The following is a 20,680-nucleotide window of genomic DNA, read 5'->3' as shown; positions in this document are numbered from 1 at the left end:
AGAAAATGCAGATTTTGTTGAAATTGGGAATCATTATATACCTTTATCTGTGAATTGTTCATACATACACAGTACAGTTACCAAGGATTTTGGTAGGCATCCTAAAGATCCCAGCAGTAATAGAGAATCACTGTATATTTGTTTAACATTGCAAGATTTGCAAATCACCTCTGTGCTTCATAAATCTTAACCAATCTTTATTAGATTTGCCTTGATTTAAGAACTTTTCCTTGATCCTCATGTTCAGCAGGCACTCAAGTTGTAGAGAGCTCAAGGCTATAAACAAACCAGGCTACTATAAGCATACTTATTGGCCAGAAGTGAGGTGCATGCTTCCTACCTTTGTTAAACTGCAGCATATTGTCTAAATAGTTCAAACATATTTGTATGCAGTTGTTACAGGTGGCATGCAAATGTTTGGAAATTGGTCAGGTATTTGGTGAAGCGTTAAGGAGTATACAGCCTAATGCAGGGAAATACTCAAAGCAGAATTTCCTGGTGCAATCCTTGCCTTGTCCTTTGCACCCACAGCATTTACATAAATTGATTGAACCACTCCTGCAACAGCAAATCACCACTGCAAGGATGAGCAATAGTTCTCTGTATTAGTCCTGCATGGTTTGCAAATACCAGTATCAGGAGGATGTGCCCGTCAGGGAATTGTGGAGAGGTGTATAGGACCTCTTCAGGATAGCTGTAGTGAGCTTTTAAATTATCTTGGGTAATCTAATTTAGAGGTAATCTTTCTTGTGGCTCCACTGCAGACAAGTTATATGAGCAAGGAGTAAAACTGAGCATAGAAATTCTGGCTGTGATTTTTTTTTCCCTCTGAGACATAGTCTTCATAGTGTGGAGGTATGACAAGAAAACAACAGTACAACTAAATGCAAAGTCACTCATTTAACACATCCCACTTAAGGACTCCACTAGACAGCATTGGCCAAGAAAGTTATCTGTCATAGCCAGCCAATGGAGTATCAATCAACTCAAATATGAGGAGCTACAATTGCAATAGCGACTAAGAAAACAAATGCTGTCCTTGAACTTCCTGGCAAGAGAAAATACTCCTCCTCCCCTTTGCCTGAAGAAACTCATTTGATTACAGAAAGTCACCCTGTTTCAAAAAAGGCCACAATATTTTACTGGTTGATAATTTTAGTTACCTTGGATCATCTTTCTCATACAGGTCTTTAATTGTTTTCAGATAAGCACGGTCAATAAAATATGAAAATACCAGCTGTTCTATTTTTACATTCCTATATGCAAGTATTCCAATGACAGTTGATTGAGAATGACACCAAGCCAAAGTTTTGGCTATACTTTTATTTACTTCACGTACTATGAACATATACATTACATGCTACAAAAAAAAAATAAAAAAAAGACTTTAACTGTCAAGAAAGTGGATAGTGTTATAATACAATGGCACATGTTCATATTTTTCTTCAAACTGGTTTGGTTAGAATCCTTCCCCAAAACCATTAACAAAAATGAAGTGTTTTAATCTTAAGATGATTAGAAATATTTGCATTATTAACAAATACAATTCAAACAGATTAACAAGATTTAACCATGTCAAATATTAGTAAAAAGGCTGGGGTTTACCAAAATGAAATATATATTAAAAAACCATAGCAGCCAGTTGTACTTTTAGTGTGATATAATGTGTAAATGCACCAGAAGAACACAGTGTAATTGAGCATTCTGCTTTCACGGTGTATTTCTAGAAATGATTATTCTAGTTCTAACACCTGCCTATGCACAATAGACCAAAACCACAGCCAAATAGAGACAAAAGATTGTGACCAACGTTCTTAGCAATGATTTTTTTGCACGCATTGGTAAGAAGGGAGAGAACAAATAGAAGGATAAACAAAGGCCACAAGAGGATTTAATCTACATGTTCATGAACATGTGTTCTACCCTATTTTCCTTTAAAAGAGCTCGATAAGTTGAAATGTCTATTTTGCACAAATGCAAACATTAATTTCTATCACCTATGAAACAAAATCACATTTCAGCTTAGAACTGAACAGGGGAAAACAGTTGTGTTAATGTATCTGTTGACTAAGAAAAACTGCTTGACAAGAACTTCAGATTCTAGTGCAACAGCAGCTATTAAGACTCCTCTAGTTTCTTTTTCCGCTCTTTCAAAGTGTACAAATATTTGCAATTTATACAGTCTTCACAAAAACACACCTACAAACTCTGCAGTGTATTTGTTAGTTGACGATTCAATTTAAGCCATATTAAAAAGGCAATATTTGCATAATAAAATTCCTTTCAGAAAAAAGTTCTTTTGGTATGTTAAAATAATTGCTGATTGGAAAGGTACAAATGTATGGGCTTTCGTTAATTGCAATTGGAAAAAAATACTTCAGAACAAACTGTGTTACTCTTAACAACAGAGTTCATTATGCTTCTTTTGCAAAACCTGAAGAAAAATATAAGCATATATGGGCAACTGATAAGCTCAGTATATAAGTCTGTATTAAAATGTAGCTACTGAAAAATCAGTTGCAGTAAATACTAAGGTCAGAGGAAAATATAAACTAGCCTTAAATAAACCAATTTGTTACTGAACCTAGTGTTAGTTTCTGAATTTTTTTCCTCAAACTAGTTTTACTACCCAGCCAGAAGTGATCTCACAATCAGAGACTGGCACATCGCCCTAACCAGAATAGGGATCCAAGCTAGAATAGTACTGCAATTCCTTTGTTACTGTTATTCTTAGGTCACTGTCATAAAACCTGTCAGTTTCCTAATAATCTTTAGTAGTGCTTGTGAGATTTGTGATGGAAAAAAACTATGATTAATGTACATCGGCGTTAGTCTACAGAATTATCAGGTGCCCATTACCTGAAAATTAGACTTGCTGATGAATTAGTTCTGAAGTAAAGCAACTAGTACTTAAATATAACAGAAATATTATCATTTCCAGCATGTTACACAGTTCTGAGGTAAAGTGTTACCAGTATTCTGTTTTATGGGTTGGTGACTTGCAGCAATAGCCTTTGCAGTGGGAACTAGCCCTCGCAGCATTTACAACCAATGAGACATTCTAGTGACATGCTTTGTATCAACCAAAATAACATTTTCAGTTTGATACTATTTAGGAAAACCGTTCTGTAGAGATTATTACTGTAGTCAGAGTTGCAAAATTTGTTTGCTTAAGTTTGGTCACTAGAGTGCTATATTTGGAAAACAATCCAGGGTACAGACAAGGGGTAGTTACTTCAGTGTTTAATTTTAGTTTACAAAACTTACTGAATCCATTCTGATTTATGTTAAAGAAAACCAGATAATTAGAAGAACAGGTTTAAAACAAAAAAAAACCAACAAGCAGCGCATAATACCACCTATTCAATGCACTGATTTTCATTATGAGTTATGAAGCCATATTTACTCTATTACACCTTTTGAGAATCAATCCAGAAGCACACAAGTATTTTCCGTTAGTTTATTAAAAATAAAACCCTCATGAATTCACTATCAAATAGTTTACAGATGGGAATTAAACCAGAAGAGTCCCCAGAGTAACTTTAAATTAAAAGTAGTATTTGGTTCGTCAGTTTACCACTTTTGACGCTGATTTGTACTGTAATGTATAAGGGTATGGAAGAATTCTAGAAAACTGGCCCTATGCAATCTATTTTTTTCTGAAAGCAGTGTAAATATTTTAGTATATTTAGTGAATCAAACACTGCTTTAAAGCTATGCATTAAAGTGCTATGCATGTATTTTTCAGCACTGGTGTGGATGTTTACACTTCCATAAGCCTTATATTTGTGGATAGAGAGATTGGTGTGTTAATAAAAATTTTAAATTAAAATCAGCTGCTACGTTTGAAGCATCAACAGTACTGAAGAAATCAATCTAGTGTCCACCAACATCTAGAATTCTGAGGTTGATTTGATCTGTCATTTACCATTAAAATGGTACGTATTTGTAAATCATAAGGCTGTCTCCAATGTGCTCTACAAAAGTCTGTACTGTGCATAGTTACCACACCATGCAAAGTACTGTCTAGCCTTTCTAGGACAGAGAATTCAGGATGGAAGAAAAATGGAGAAAGCTCCAGGATAAATTTGTGGAAAAAAAACCAACAAGCTATCTACACACTGAGTTGTCTAAGGTTGATGTTCATTGCCTGAGGAAGAAGCAACATAAACAAAAGGACTGGAGAGAGCTATAAACGCTATCATAACATCTACGTTACTGCTTTCCCCAGCTGCTGCTGCTGGCAAGGTCCAGTCTGCTGTGCACATGGACATAAGCAGGCATTACAACCTATAATCATGTACTAGTTCTGCCACTTGACACACGAGTTATCTACTGTCGTACCCTGAATTACATGACCTTTGATTAAGGAATGGTGGTGTTCAGTCCCAGGGGTTTGCAGGTTATCAGAACGCTTATACAAGCAATACCGCTTTCAACATCTGTCGAAACATAGTCTTGATGGCATCTGCAATAAAAACAAGTTGAGATTGTTCCCATCTGCAAGCGCAACTGTTGAGCCACACTCAGCTGAAGTCCTCATCGGGATTCTGTTGATCCAGCAGGCGGACATGCGTGAATGGAAAGTGACCACGTTTGCCATTACATTCTCCTTCCCACTGACCACTCACGTTAATCTTTGTGACCTTTACCAGCTCACCGACCTGCAGGATGAGAAATAAGCTAGTGTTACAATTCATAAAACCACACGGGATGAGCAGCTGCTACCCCTCCCATTTGGTGTTATATCACCCAAGTGTACCAGATACACTTTTGTAAAGAAAATAGCTTTAGTCGTAACCATTTTTGATACACCAGCCTACCACCCCATGTTATTCACTCCTGAAGAAAGTATAAAGAGAAAGCAGCAAACCTAGGCCAGGTGAGAACTATCCTCTAGCCTGCAATCCAGCACCATTCTTCCACAGCACTTCTGGGCCTTGACATCAGCTGCTATCGCAATAAATGGATCTGGCTGAATTGACAGAGGCTTGCACTCTGCTTGTACTACATCAACAACCTTATTAGAAGAGGGATTGCAGGCATACAAAGTGAACATTAATCTGCAAGCTGAACTGCTCCTTAATTTTGAAATCCTGCAACTCTGAAAACATGCCTACCCATTTCTACCCCTCTGTCTAGAATTTTCTCAATGATCTTACTTCCAAGTAACACAGTGTTTTTCAGAAATCTTCCCAGGTCACAGACAGAAAATGCTTTTGGGACAGATAAACTCTATTTTCTTTTACGAATGCTGTAAACAAACTCTCAAGGCACAGCCACAAGCCTTACTGCATTTCATCCAAAAATTCACTGAATATACAGTTACTAGTCTGCATGCATGCTCATCACTGTGTTTCCAATTCATGCAAAATTGGATCTCGTTACTCTCACTTTCCAGGCAGTGAATGAAGAATAAGGAAAACAATTTAAGATGCTACCAATCTCCATTAACTTTACAGGTTTTATTCACTTGCAATCTTTTGCCAAAATAGCTTTTAACAGTTCATAAATTCAAAACACTACATGGACATTTAATTAAGCTTCCCATAACACTAACGATTACTTATCTGGTAATGAGAGGCACACTGGGGATTCTTGCTGTAGCCTTTTTTTTTTTTTATACTTTCGTAGTAATTAGCATAGATATTTTAATGAACCATATTTTGAAGAAAATCCTCATGTATTTGCTTCAGGCAAAAAGGAAGCTTTCCTTGACTTCTGTATGCTTGTTCTGGCTCTTTAGGAATTTAATCATGCAGTATGTATCATTTTGCTACTGCTAATAATCACCGGGGGGTTGTACCAGTAAAAATACTCTGTTGACCAAAATGTCAGCTATAATTTAGTAAGGATAAGATTAAACGCAACAACACTAGGAACAGCAACTCTTATTTCCTAACCATAGCCATTACGAGAATACTATCCTAGATATTTTAAATTGCTTCAGATCTGGATACAGTCCATCTATGAGCCTTCAACAGCAAAGTGTATAACCTCCAGCCCAGTAGGAAACAAAAAAAACCTTGTCCTCCGGTCTAGCTGAACAACAGTCCAAGATATCCTGGCAGCATCAGCAATTAAAGAGACTCTTGGAGTCATCTGTGTACTAGAAGAATACATCCTCCTGTATTATTCTCCAAGCTAGAAGTTTATCTTTTTCATAATATATCTCAGACAACACTACTTACAACAAAGTAACATTTAAATATTTATGTGTGCATTCATTGTTTTCATTTTCTATAAGACTCCCCTCCTACCTGTTTTTCGTTCTCCCTATCCTTATTGAAGTTCAAGCATTTTTATTGTGGGAGCCATTTTCAAACGTTTTTGACAGACCTAAGATCAAGATATTCTACCTGTAGGTTCACATCCAACATTACTTACACTGCTTACTTACTGTAACATACTAAAAGTAATATAATAGGCCAATTATGCTTTACAGAATTATATGAAAACTTCAAGTAGTGTGGTACTGGCAATTCTGCTCACACAAAGTCACAAAACATGCAGAAGTTGCACATCGTTCATCATCTGTGAGGTATTTTTCTTAGACTGACCATGCCTCTGCTCTCACTGAATACCTCACACATTACTTTATCTTCATATAGTTTATCTTAGATACCTTACGACAAACTCACCTACAAAAAGTGGGTTCAACAGAGCAATGAAAATGAGTTAGAACATGGGATGCTGTTCTAATACTCACTCCCAGAACCACCCCGGTGCTGCTTGGTTTTAAGGGACATTTAAGGATAATTGCAGCAGTAGGACACTCATTTATGAATTCTCATTACTGTAAGAAGCTACACTTGAAACTTGCATTTTAATAACTGTTAAAAGAGCAGAGACTTCTGAGTTCATATATTCCTTTTTACCAATACAGTAACTCCATTTAGCAACCTCTCTCTCTCGGATACAACCTTTCATTCACATTTTATATATAGATACCTTTATAACTACCGAAGCGGGACTGACTTTAAGAAAGCATGAGTCATTTCACAAATGCTAGTTTCATAAAACGGCTCCATTAACTCCTTAATAACTTACAGACCTTTCTAGATCTGCTTTGAATTTCTGTATATTAATTCATAGTTCAAACAAATACTTTCCTGAAGACAATACAGAGATCTTTCAAAGCTACCTGTTATTTCAATTGGTGAAACTTCACAAATTTTAGCCGAGAAGTGGCTATTCCCTCTGAATTCTCCTCTTTGAACGCCGACTTATTACTGTATTATTAGCCGATTGCGCATCACCCCACCAAGTACAAAGCCCCGAGGAAAGCACTATACCCTGCTAAAAGGCCACATTTGTCTCGGTCTCCACGAGACTTTTTAGAACTAAATATATTCCATATGCTGCTTCAAAACAAAAATGAAGCCTTATGTGAAGATTTTTGGATGCTGTGGTTTTATTCCAAGTACTCCTCTTTGGAAAGGTCAGAATGGTAGAATTCTGCTACTGTTATGGGGAGGGGGGAGGAGCAGCAATCTCAGAGTCGTTTACCGGACATCTTCCCTTTTTCTACCCTCTTTTAACTAATGTAGACTTGACAACTCCTTGAATAGGTCTAGTAACAAGCAAAATAAATGTAATCTTCCACTAAATCTTTTTTCCATAACACAGCATAGTCTTTATTAAAACATAATTTGCTCGGATCCTCCTTCTTCAAGCTCTTCAAAACCATGTCAGTTTTGACCTAACAGTACAGATAATTTTGTTTGCAGTTTGGGCCAAAAATGTTTTATCTTAAGAATCTATTTGCCTAGGACAAACAGTGGGATCAAACCCCACCCACAAACATTACACAATTTAAGGCTATGAGTTTTCATTTGGAGGAAAAAAAATCTAGATTTATAGTTATTAAGAGGTCTGGGCAAACATGGACTGAAAAGATTTGCATAATGTTTTCTACTAAGTTGTCAAAGAAAGAGATCTCTAAATAAACAAAGAAGAAACACCATGAAGTGAAAGGGGAAAGGGAATGTAAAACAACAACAAAAAAAAGAAGACAAGAAACAGTACTTTGTTAGACAGGATGAAGAAAAACTTGGGAAAAATGAAGCGCACATTTTTCCTGTATGGACATTGAAAGCAGTTCAGTAACATTGTGATTTGAATAATTAAGGGTGCAAAGAAGCTACGAAGGCCAATTAGAAGCAGTGATAAACACCTCAAGTTTCCCAATATTAAACACAGAATAAAGAACCACCACTATTACTGCATTTCTTAAACATGGAGCTGTAGCAGGACAGGCACACACCATCCTAACCAGGAGGTTCAAGCTGGCAACTAGCAAATATTTCAATAACGTTACAAGGCCTAGGAAGACCGTTGTTCTAACGGAAGGGTAGAAAGGCACTATAAATCTTACTTAAAACCTCACACAGATGGGCAGAGCCCACAAACTTCTCAATTCCCCCCTCCCAAACACTTCTGCTACCTAGCATATTAGCTTGAGCTAGTAGAGCACAGCAGCGCAAATTAGTTCAGGACAGAGATGTTCTCCAGGAAAGACCTTCCGACGCACAGCATATTTGACGGACACGTGATTTTTATTGAAGAGGATCAGACTAACAGAAAATCAGCCGTGGCACTCACAAGCTGATCTTTATAAGGAATCTTGCTTTCCCTCAAAGTTGCTTACAACAGCCTAGACTACTAGGATTTTCTCACTCTGTTTCACTCTGTGCTACCAAATTGTGATTTGGGCAGTGTGGTGGGGTACTGCTTTAAATGAAATTAAATGTGAAGTTAAGCTTAAGGCAATAGTGGTAGCACAGCAGGGTCAATTAAAGCTTAAAAACAAAATCCAGGAAGAAAACCAAAAGATTTTTTTTTTTAAACTACAACATAATCTCCAATGTTTCAAAGAAAACAACATTCAAGAATATTTTGGGCCAGAGGTGGCTGGGTAAAGGTGGTCAGAGAGAGAGGAAAGGAGACAGCATTTTAGGCATCATAAAAGTTGGAAGATTAAAATCTTTGCATATTTCCCCAAAATCTGATTAAGTTGGCGTGAATTTCTATACATACTTCTCAGTCCCAAAATTTCCATTCTGTGTCCTGGCTCTCTCAATTCAGAAGTGTAATAAAACATATCCTAACTCAATATATTTTACCTACGTGGGGGAAAAACTTCACACCTCCTAGGTTATCTATCAGTTCTGTAGAATTTGCCAGTTCTGTACTAAAGACGTGTATATATGATTGCCACACTGATGAAGTACTGAAGTGCATTATGTGCTATGCAAGATTAAATAAAGTATTTAGGAGTGGAAAGGAGATGCTCTGACTCAGCACAGAAACTGTTTTTTCCCAAGTACTTAAAATGTTATATAAACAGGAAGTCAATTAGGTATCAGGAAATTCCAGAGCCTTTAGCTCAAAGAAAGCCTAGATTAAAGGATCCAATTTACATATCATCCTAAGGCAAAGGTCTGCCACTTAGAATACCTTGGTCTCAATTTCCTCAAATGTAACTTCAGGGATAACTATTTGATGCGTAGAGATAGAGCACTATTCTCCTTTTTAAGAGGAAAAAAAAAACCAGAAGGGGCATGTACAAGTATTTGATCATATCAAGAAGTGAATCAACCTTAGGCAAACTCACTGCTTTATTACAAATCATACTCCATCAATCACTGCTTTACAGGACACTTCCCTATTGAGTTGTAATATATGTTCCTGCTTCAAAAGCTAAAAAATGAAGCAATCTGCTTGAGTTCAAGACAAAAATGAAACCCTGTGTGTGATCATCATCTCAGTCTGCATAATTTTCAAGTGACTATCAATGCTTCCACTGATTGCTTTTCAACCGCAGACAGAATGAAGAACAACTCAGCACACCTTTCAAAGACCAAAAGCAAGCAACACTGAACACAGATTCAGACACACTTTATGAACAGCTCCTTCTCCCTCCCCCCCTAAAATAAAAACTTCAGAAGTGAAAACATGGATGGGGAAACACTTATGTTACAGATGTTTGACAAAAGACACAATTTTGGTTCAGTAACCTAAACATGATGTAATCATCAAACTCTAGTCAATAAGTGACTCAAGTCACTTATTTCCAAAAGAAAAGTTTATCCGTAACTTATAATCATGATGCAAAAACAGCATTACAATGCTTTTTCCCTTTCTTATTCCTACAAATCTACAATGCGCTTGAAAGGGAAATCCCTTGAACAGATCTCTTCTTGCTAAGTTTTGCCCATTATGTACCTCCAAAGCCAAGGCTGTCTTGTCGTAGGCATTAGGGACTCGCTTCTGGATAACCCGGGCATAAATAGGGCCATTCTGAAGGTTAGGGAGCGGAGTGTTGATGCTGGGCTGGGCATAGGGCCCTGGCTCCGGCCCACCCAGTGGTTGTGGGTGGGAACTATCCTGGTTACCTCCAATCAGAGTAGATACTGAAGCAGAGGAAGGTCTATACTTCTCGACGTAAGGAACAGGAATCATTCCCCTCTTTCCGTCGCAGTCTTCTGCATTCCACCACTGCTCTTCAGGTTTATCCCGGATTTTCAGTATGTCTCCCTTCTTAAATGGAAGATCTTCTTCATCATTTCCATTAAAGTCAAAGAGAGCTCGCACATATTCAGCTTCCTCCTGTCTGAGGATAACGCCACTATTCTGCCTGGGTCGGGGGGGGATTGGTTCTATCAAGGTTGTAGTGTCCAAATAGTGTATTTTGTAGAATTCCAGTAAAAGTGGCAAAGAATCAAACTCCTGGTCACCTATTCGAAATCTGGTGGGATTCAACCCTGAAAGAGGAAAGCAACATATCAACAAAGAGAGCAAACAACAGTTACAACTATAAATTAAGCACCTGAGAAGACTAATATATTTACAGATAAACAATTTGGTCATCTTTCTATCAACATGCATTATATTCAGCTCTTTCATGCACTTCTGATTAAAGGCAGCACTATATTGTTTGTGAGGATAGAGTTTTAGTTTTTAAAGATTTTGTCAATGACAGAAGATGTACGTAACAAACTGTTGGGCACTGCCAAACTTCCTGAATTACAATAGAAGTATCTTGTATCCATCAGTGTTATGTAGACCCAACAGATAAATTTCAAATTTTTTTGTTTGTTTTTTACACTTTCATAGTTTGATGTCATTTCAAAAGGACAATACTGCAATAACAGTCATTTACCTGTTGTAACATATCTTGGGTTAAAGGGATGGACACTACAGTAAACTACTTCGCTCAGAAACACAAAAATGTATTTTTTTATGACGTATAATTCATTCTTTTAATTTCAATTCTTGTAGTTTCCTTGCCATATTTGTCAGATGGAGTCCAAGCTATAAATCTGAACCTCAAATACATGAGCATGTAAAATATACAGATGACGTTCATATTCAAGACATTAGAAATACTATTTCCATTTTCTATTTATGTGCTGCACTTTCTTCTTTTTTTTTTCATTTTTATGTTCTTCAAGCTCAGCTGGTGAAAAACATATGTATGATGTTCTATCTCCGCCATGCACTATCCACTGTATTATCAGTTATGGGAAGAACTGGGGAAGGCTGGGGGATGGTACTGGAGAGGAAAAGATTTATGCTTTAATGAGTAACTCTTTTAGCAAGAAAGAGATGCTTACTTTGCAAGTCTGTTTCTCTGCAGGGAATATCTAATAGTTCTGAGACTTAGCTCTCGAGTACAAAGCTAGCAGAATTTTTCAGGCTGTCACTGATCCAAAACCCCCCTTCAAAGCAGCACTGTCAGCACGGAAAGCTAACATTACAAGGTCTTTCAAGAAAGCAAAAAGGGGTTCTAACAGAAAAAAGGGACGATTCAATAAGATCAACACAGACAAACACCCAGTAAATAAGTTCTGAAGTTCCTGGAGGAACACAAATGTCAGTGAAGCTGGTTACAGAAAATTCAAAGAAACACAACAAAGTCATTGCAAAATGCACATCTGCACTCATTAACAGGCCTGAAAGACTTTCACAGGATATCAGCACAACTGCAATGAACCAAAAAACAAAAGCAATACCCTCAAAAATTACCAAAAACAACCCACAAAACAAAGTGGCATCACCAAGAGATAAGGAAACTAACGTAAATATCATTATGAAGCATGAACCTGACATGGAAAGTAAGATTCTACCTCATTCTCTCAAAGCTTAAGGCTGAAAAGAAGCAAAACCCCCTCAACTTTTGCTGATGAGATATAACTTACAGCTCTAGACTTAGCAAGAACTCTAGAACTTCATCTCAGAGGCGACTCTTAGCTCAGTGGTCTCACAGGAGATTACTTCTGGCTGGACAAGCACCATCCCTACACCACTTTAAAACAGCTTCAGTTCACTGCAGAAGCATACAACACAATGTGGGAATGCCGCGCTTCCACTGACACTGGAGGTGGAAAACCATGCTTTGCAACAAGTGTTACAGACATCAAGTTTCAGACTAACCTGGTGACAGAAACACAAGCATGCATTTGCTGCTATTTCATATGTGAACCTTTAAGGATCAGGCTTACGTAGATGCTTACGCCAAAAGAAAAAGCCACAGAAACTTTAAGAGGACCAGAACAGCAAAGACCTTTGAAGTCACATGGAGAAGACAATCTCCAATGTCCAAAAGGGCCTGGAAATATTTGGTAGCTAAGTTCACTGACATGGAACTGACTTCACATGACTATGGAATATGAAACACTGATTTACCTGTGCAAAGCCTGCTGCAAACTGACTCACTCAGAAGACCGAGATCTGTCTCCAGCAAAATAAAGTGCACGCAGAAAAATCTTAAAACTCATTGGAATTGAGCAGTCCAAAAGTAACATTCACCAGCTGTGTCAGCACCAAAATCATTAGCAGAATGAACAAAGTTTCGGGGGTTTTAAAAAGGAAAAAAAAAAAATCACTCTTGCCCTCTTGAAATCATGCATGACAGCCTGAACCAGCTGCTGAATGTACCTGAATAAAACCAAAGTTGGACTCCTAAGACGAAAGTCCACTGAAGCCTTACGTTTGAGGGAGCGACTGAAATCAATGTACGGTATCCTGGAAAAGAGCATTCCAAAACATAGTTTGCACAATTGAGGAGCGAGAGAACACAGCTCCTTCAACTACATTCTGAGATCATAAAGATAACTATAATCCTTGAAAGGACAAAGAGATAAGCAGCAAAAAGGAGCCACATTATTTCCCTAAGAGAACACTCCCAAAACACCACACGTAATTGTGGTATTTTTGTTTTAAAAACAGAAGGCATCCACAAAAAATCTGAGGTCTGGAAAACACGGCCATTGCAACAAGAAATCCATGAGCTCACTTCAAACTGCCAAAGAATAAAGACAGCAACCTGGTCGTGGCTTGGAAATTTTTAATTTCTTCTTAATTCAGCATAAAATGACTAAATAGTTGGAAGTCACAGTTAGAAAAGCACAGGTTGGAAATAAAATACAACTATACCTTACCAAGCAAGCGACAAATTCCTCATCAGTTTAAGACTTTTATGTATACTCTTGTTCAGCAACAAGTTAATGAGCTGAACAATGTTCAGTTACGTAGCAGGGAAATTATTCTATGCACTATGAGCTTCAAGGTCCTGTCATTCCCTGGTACAATGAAATTTAAAGACTAACAGATTTTAGGCTCAGAGGAATTCTTCAGCTTCTTGTTTGGACTGCAACACATCCCATACCTGTATGCCAATCAAAAAATTAAGGCAAGATCTACCACAAGGAAGTGGAAGTTACAGCAACAAGGCATTTATATATATATATATATTTTTTTTTTTTCTGAGAAGTAGAGCTGTTTTTCTTCACAATCTTGTAATATTTTTCTTGGAGGCACAAGTTCTAGCAGCACATTGTCCACATCTTCTGGGGGCTCTCAGGAAGAGGAGAATGCATGTAAAGGTAAGCCTAGCTACTAGAGGAACTTTAGTCACTTCCTACCAAAGCTGGACAACAAGTACTAGAAATTCTCTTCCCTTCTCCCCAGCTCTGCACAACCGAAGGAAAGACAGCTGCTCAGTTTGCACCTCCAGCAGCAGAACTGCTCAGCTCTCTAAGATGACTAAGATAGCTCTCGGAAGAGCTAGTGAACCCTCTGCTCTGGAGGGTGTGGAAAGTGTTAAAACCCTAAGTAGTTCATAATTAAAGTTAAGTTTCAAATCTGGACCCTGTCAGTTCTCTATGATGCATATGCCTTCCTGACAAAACAGTTTTACACTGGGGTTGGCCTTGTGCCCACGTGGGAAAGATCGTTTATTATATGTTTTCTAAATAAAATACCTAATATTCTACTTCTTGAGAGGGTGGGCAGGTGGCACAAGCACAGAGCAGCTTCTCACTCCATCAGATCTCAGGGGTTTTACATTTCTCTCTACACTTCAATTTTGTTAGTGCCACTAGGCAGTTCTCCATTTATCCTTAAGCTCTGGTAAGCTTTCTTTGGAAGACCTCACAGGAACAGAAGTTTTCATTTTCATTTCTAGACCTCCCCCATAAGCCCCTACCCGCCATCTTCAAAAGTATGCTTTGGGCAAGAAAGGCTGTTCTTAGCATTCAGGGTGCTGAGACACAAGGCTCTCATTTCAAAGTAAGACATCACAGCGATGTAAGCCAGCTTCCCCTGAGCATACACAAGTCTGCTATGAAGGCATCACATTCCAGCCTGTGTGTTTCCCCCACCCTTACACGGACACCTTTTTCCCTTAGTCTTAAGCACCTCCCTACCTCAGCAAAACGAACAAGTACCCATGAATGCTCTACAATAACAGTAAAACCCCATTCACTGACTGCTGAGAAGAGCTCTAAGCACGTCAGAAGAAAATTCTCACAGAAGCTCCTTATTGCTGTTTCTGCAGATAATCAGAGGATGAGAGAAAAGTAAATGCCTAATGCACACGCTTTCCAAGCTTCTAGTAGTTTGTATTTTAGGACCTTAATATCAAAAAAAATAATAAAAAAACAGGTGTCCAAGTTAAACCATGTTGCTCACCCATATCTAAAGCCATCTCATCATATAAAGAGCTGAGTATGGATATCATTATATGATTACAGTCTGAATTTTCAAAAATCATAATGGAGGTGATTTAGAATCACAAGAAGCATGTTCTTAAAATGCATACACTGTAGAAGGTGGTGTCATACTTTCCTACTTCAGAGTAAAAATTTATTATTCTAATGTTTCTGTCTTTATCACATCACGCTTTCAGTAGGAAGCGAGTCTGTCTTTAGATAATTTAGGCATCTTCTTTTAATTCATATCATATGTTTTTACCCTGGACTTGTATGTCAAATTGCAAGCATACGATGTCTTTAAATGTTTCCTCTATTGTCCATTACCATGCTAATGCCTGCACATAGTACTTTGTCTAGTTTGGGATTTCTGTAGCCTATGATGCTTGATTACAAATGACACCCTAATTCCGATGCAATTGTTAATTTTCATCTCTACTGGAAACAGAGCATTTTTGTTCCCATAATTCAATTATTTACCCTATTTCTTTTAATGGACTTAAAACATTTAAGTAAGATGTAGTTATTTTGGGAAGTTCTGTTGAATTCTTTCTTCCTTATTCTGAAACATTGCCTACAAGAAGTTAGGAACTACAGCACATCAGGCAAAAGGCAAATTTACCCAAAAGTTAGCTGCCTTTTTTTTTTTTTTTTTAAATACTTCAGAAGTGGAAGAAATCATCTAATTTTTGTGACAGTATGGCTTTTTATATTAGGGAAGCCCAAGATCCTCATCGCATTCATCCTGTACTGAAGCTAGGTTCCCAGTATAATCTGCACACAGCAGCGTTCCAGCAGTCATGAATCACACATGCTTACTGAAGCTAACAAGAAAATCACCTTAAAAAAGCAGACAGTACAGATAATTAACATAGTAAAGTTGTTCTTCCTGATGTTTTAACTTGACCACAATAAATAACCACGATGATTTGCAAACATTTACTTCATTTTACTGCATTACCTTCCCTATTCTAACATGAAATCATCTTCCATCTTCTAACAATGATTTCATCTCCCTTCCCCTGCTGAACATTCCCCTCCACACTTTTTCTGAAAGAAACTTACACTTTAAATGTAATTTAATACATACGCACCCGCCTTCTTTCTTTCATTTAAGTGTGAAAAGAAAACAGCATCAGCACAAAGGCATTTATTTAAAACCACTAAAATTTCAGCATAGGATTATCTGTGGTGCAGGAATGAAGCACCACCTCTTCTCATAACATCCGGGGAAAAAAAAAAGCCCTACCAAAAATAATTAAATTTTTAACATAGATTAAGCCTACCGTGCCAACAGCCTACGCAGCTACAATAGCAGCTAGTCTGCTAAAGCAGATAAATATTTAAAACAGAACATAACTACCTAAGGGGCATTAAGTGATTTGTACAAAGAACACCAAAACCTCAAAATGTTTTAACACTCACAATGTAATCCAGCCCACAGAATGCCACAAAACATTACTGAGCTTAAGAGGGTAGCATAAAGAAAAAGTTAGAACAGCTATTTACCAAGGTGGTATCACAGTAACATAGACTAGGCATTCAATAACATGAAAAACATTGTTTTTCCACAGATGAGCTGCTCTGCAGAAAACAACTGCCAAGCAAAGTAACCGGCACACATACTTCAGGGTTTTTCACCTCTAGGGATTCCACTACTAACCATCCTGGAAGTTTGTTCTGCTCTATGCAACATCAGTCATGCATTTCCCGCATCAAGCCTTCACAAACCTATGAAAATAAACCTTTGTCTTGACCGATATGAAACAACGAGGAATCTAACAAGTCTTGTGGCAAACCACTTAACTACCCACTTTACTTCCAGCTGAATTCAGCCACTTTTAAATTCTATCTCATGGACCTTTTTGACTCGAGTACACTCTGCAGCTGTGGTATGTTCCTGGATAAACGCAATGACTTCAGGCTTTCCCCAGTTTGCCAATTTTAAATGTTGCCCTAAGCAGGAGAGATCACTGCATGATGGTGCAAATCTACTGGCAACAGTTTTTTGTTTTTTTTTTTTCAGATTACCCCTTCCTAGTCAACTAGGATCTGTGCAAGAGACTGAAAAAATCCTTTATGTAACAAATACCATTGAATCCTCTGAACATAGAAAGTGACTGTACCTACATACAACCTTCAAAACTTTGCAGTGGTTTCTTTCTGAGCTGCCAGGAATACGCCCACATCATTTTACGAGCATTAATATGCACGCTTGAGTGATTCTACTACCGATTTCAGTAATGACCCGAGCAAGAATATTGCTGCCTTTTAACTAAATCTTCTCACTTGCACATCTAAGGATTATGCACTGCTGGGGGCCCTTGTTAATTTAGTTATGCTTGTACTTTCAGAAACACTGCTTCCCGTGATAATAGTTTTCCTTTTAACAGTCAGTATTTTCTACTACATGAGCATTAATTTGGATGCTTTATTGATTATTGGTGATGCTAAGTCAATGAGAAATTATATCAAATCTTCCCTTTCAACACACGGTGTGCATGAGAGCACCCAAAACTTCACGTCTAATTTAAAGGAATAATTGCTTTTACATTCCACAGGAGTTCCTAACGCTTAAATTACCCCCCTGATGCTTTGGTTTGTGACCTAAGTTTAGCCTTACAGCCTGTCCTCTAACACAAAACCATTTCGGCAGAATTCAGCCGTTCAGATAACACTTCTAGACTTCCATCTCCAAGCTGAGGTGACATGCCCCGTGTAGTAATTAAGTTATATGAAAACAAAACTACGCGCGGAGCACCACAGCTCCGGGTTCAGGAGAACCAACGCTCAACCCAGCGCACGTTTAACTCCTAAAACCGACTCCCTCAGCGGCTGCTGCCCACAAACACCTGGCTCGGCACCCCCAGCAGCACCACACGACCAGATTCCTCACAGAAAGCCCCAGACGCGGCCCGGGAGGAGGCACCGAGCGGGACCCGGCCTCTCCGGCCGCCCTCCCGGGGACTAAGGGAGCACAGCCGGCCCTGTGAGGGGATCACTCACCCGGGGCCCCGGGGCCCTCGCCGCCGGCCCGCCGGCCTCCCGCCGGCCCCAGGCTGTTGACGATGTAGTGCGAGACGCGGGAGCTCTCGGACACCGACAGCACGAAGTCCCCCGGGATGGTGCCGGAGTCGCGCACCAGGAAGGTGCCGTGGCGCTGCCCCTGAAGCAACGACACCGCCTCGGCCCGGCTCAGCCGCCCCCAGTACCAGCTCGCCCGGTCCTCGGCGTCGAACTGCCCGGCCATGGGGGCCGCCCTCGCTGCTGCCGCCGCGCCCCCCCCCCCCCCGGCCCGGCCCGGCCCCGCCGTGCCCCCTCTCCGCGCCCAGCCCCGCCACCCAAAATGGCGGCCCCGGCCCTGACCTCACCTACCGGACGTGACGGCACGCGGGGGGACGCGGGGAAGGAGGCGCGTCATCTGCACGCGCGGCCGGGGGGGAGAGAGGGAGAGGGAGAGGGAGAGGGAGAGGGAGAGGGAGAGGGGAGATGAGATGAGATGAGGTAGTGCGCGTGAGTGAGGTGCTGAGCAGGGCTGACAGGGGCTGAGAGGGGCTGAGGAAAACAGGGGGCTTAAGCTGAAGGGGGCTGACGAGGACTGAGGAGAGCCGAGGAGGGTTGAAGGGAGTGGGTGCTTGGGGGGCTGAGGAGACCTTGAGGGGGGCAGGCACCCGAGGAGCTGAGGGGAGCTGGAAGTGTTGACAGGAGTGTTGAGGGGAGCAGGGGGCTGAGGGGAACAGAGGGCTGCGGACTTGTCTCTGCAGCTGGTGCATCCCGTTAGCAGGCAGGAGGAAGGCAGGGTAACCCCCTGAATGTCCCAATCCCCTCTTGGCTTCCCAGCTTCTGTGGCTGGCTGAGATCACTTGTGTGAAGCCAGGCTTGTCCACGCCCATGGCAGGCACTAGGGATACAGCTCGCTGTCTTGTTCCCTTGAGAGCTGCACCAGCAGTTCCTGTCCTCGTCTTCCCTGCCAGCTGTATGTTCCCACCCCACGGTTGTGCCAGCACAGCTGTTTTCACGGGGCTGAGTCGAGCCAATGAGCTGTTCTAGGTTAAAAATAGCTCTGCAAAAGAAAAAGCTTATTTTTACCCAGAAGAGTTCACTGACCGTGTTACCACAGGGGCCTGCAAACAGGGAATTGCTTAACTTCCACTGGTGCCACAGAGGAATGTGGATGTGTGCACGTGGACAACTAAGAATGATGTCTATAAGGATGGGGCAATATTTAACCATTTTAGATTGTTCTCCAGGCTATCCAAGTTCCAGAGTAATGTCTTTAGAGTCTGGATAAACGTGTATTGAATTCTGTTCCAGCTCTGCTCAATTCTGAGAGTTTTTTCCAGAAAGGAATGTGTTTCTTCATCTGTGTGGCCTCCATGTGGCAGCACTTGCATAAACATAACGTTAAAGCATAGCTGTCCTTAACTGTGAGGGTGCTGTGTTCCTGCCTGGCTGACAGCATCTTTGCTTCCTTGTAGGATGCTTTGAAGCCCTGTAACTCTCATGAACAGGACTTTGGTATCCTGTCAGTTAAGTAGGCTTGTATCAACCTCCACAATATCCCAATGAGAAAATATTCTGTCTTACAGGTGGGAGGCTGCAGTTCACCAAATACATATGAAAACACCAGGTGCTTGACTTCTGCTTATCTGATGGTTTAACAAATGAACATCCTTCCTCTGCTGATCCCGTTCTCTCTCCAGATGGACTGTAGGTAGGAGCCAGTCATAATCTATTTAGAACCTAGTCCTAGTTTCCCTGGTGACATGTGGAGTTTGTTAGCCAGTTGCAGAAATAGCACACTTCCGTGCTCAGTTTTTTTCTCAGATTTGAAAAGCTGCAGATTCTTGTTGAGGGCCCAGGCTTCTAGGAGAGTTAAATCACAGCAGCAAGAAAGCACGTCCATTCTGGTTAGTGGTTCACACAGACTTCAAACAAAACAGAACTTTCTTACAATGGTAAAATTCACTGTTTTGCTGACTTCTGCTAGACACTGTAAAAAAAAGTCCCCTGTTGACTGAGGGCCTGCAGACTTTTATTTTCCTGTCTTCCCAGTCCCCACCTTTGTACCCCATCTTCCCATGTTTTCAGCTGAACCACAAAACTACAGGAGTTGGTGGAGGGTTTCATCAGATTTTCTGCTGCAAGCAGTTCGGAATCTTATTGCAAGAGTTCCCTCTGGTGGTCAGTGATGGGGAAATGCATAATATTTCCCTACTGAAAGAAGCTCCTTTTGCTACTTTTATGTTGAAATAATTTCTTGTTCAATCACTCACTATTCTTCATTATTTTTAACAGCCTTTCCTTACTTAGGGCTTCTCCAGATAACAACCTTTTCCAAATTCATTTTTCTTTCCATAATTAACACTTATATTCCACTCCATTAACACGCCCTTCCACTCGTCAGTAGTTTACTGCCATTGACCCATCCCTTCTGCACAAAGGCTACAATAAAGGTGGAGCCCTTCTGCACCAACGTGCATTTCTACACGGGCCTTTTCACAAGCAGAAGATTGCAGTCTGAGCTGAGTGGCCAGATGGATCTTGGCCCCAGACTCGGAAGAATAAAAGTAGATCAGTTTGCAATTCTGAAGAATCCATGGTTAATAACAAGATTCTGAAAGAAGCTGTAAAATATCAAGAGAATATTCCACTCACCTACCTGGCAGTAAAAGCCCCAGGCC

The 20,680-nt window shown here is 40.0% G+C and overlaps 1 protein-coding gene across 2 annotated transcripts; it reads right to left on the bottom strand.

The window, feature by feature from the left end:
- Window positions 1-1,281: 1,281 nt before the first annotated feature.
- CRK (CRK proto-oncogene, adaptor protein) lies at window positions 1,282-18,281 on the bottom strand. 2 transcript variants are annotated; one of them, XM_035559091.2, is made up of 3 exons: window positions 18,003-18,281; window positions 10,228-10,766; window positions 1,282-4,664 (listed from the first exon to the last, which is right to left on the bottom strand). In XM_035559091.2, the coding sequence occupies exons 1-3, from the start codon at window positions 18,244-18,246 to the stop codon at window positions 4,527-4,529; spliced, it is 921 nt and encodes a 306-aa protein (XP_035414984.1). In that variant the 5' UTR covers window positions 18,247-18,281; the 3' UTR covers window positions 1,282-4,526. The 2 variants fall into 2 exon arrangements, with proteins under 2 accessions (XP_035414984.1, XP_035414985.1); XM_035559092.2 differs by having other exon boundaries at window positions 10,398-10,766.
- Window positions 18,282-20,680: the final 2,399 nt, after the last annotated feature.

The sequence above is a fragment of the Cygnus atratus genome, chromosome 20 (genome assembly GCF_013377495.2).
Source record: "Cygnus atratus isolate AKBS03 ecotype Queensland, Australia chromosome 20, CAtr_DNAZoo_HiC_assembly, whole genome shotgun sequence".
NCBI classification, from domain to species: Eukaryota; Metazoa; Chordata; class Aves; order Anseriformes; family Anatidae; genus Cygnus; species Cygnus atratus.
The sequence above is the reverse complement of the archived record's forward strand: the minus strand, read 5'-3'. Positions and strand labels throughout refer to the sequence as shown.

Coding starts and splice junctions, on each gene's coding strand:
- CRK (XM_035559091.2), bottom strand. CDS start 18,246: ATGGCCGGGCAGTTCGACGCCGAGGACCGGGCGAGCTGGTACTGGGGG. Junction 10,767..18,002: donor CGAGGGCCCCGGGGCCCCGG/GTGAGTGATCCC, acceptor TTCCTCTTTCAG/GGTTGAATCCCACCAGATTT. Junction 4,665..10,227: donor AGACAGCCTTGGCTTTGGAG/GTACATAATGGG, acceptor CTCATCCTGCAG/GTCGGTGAGCTGGTAAAGGT.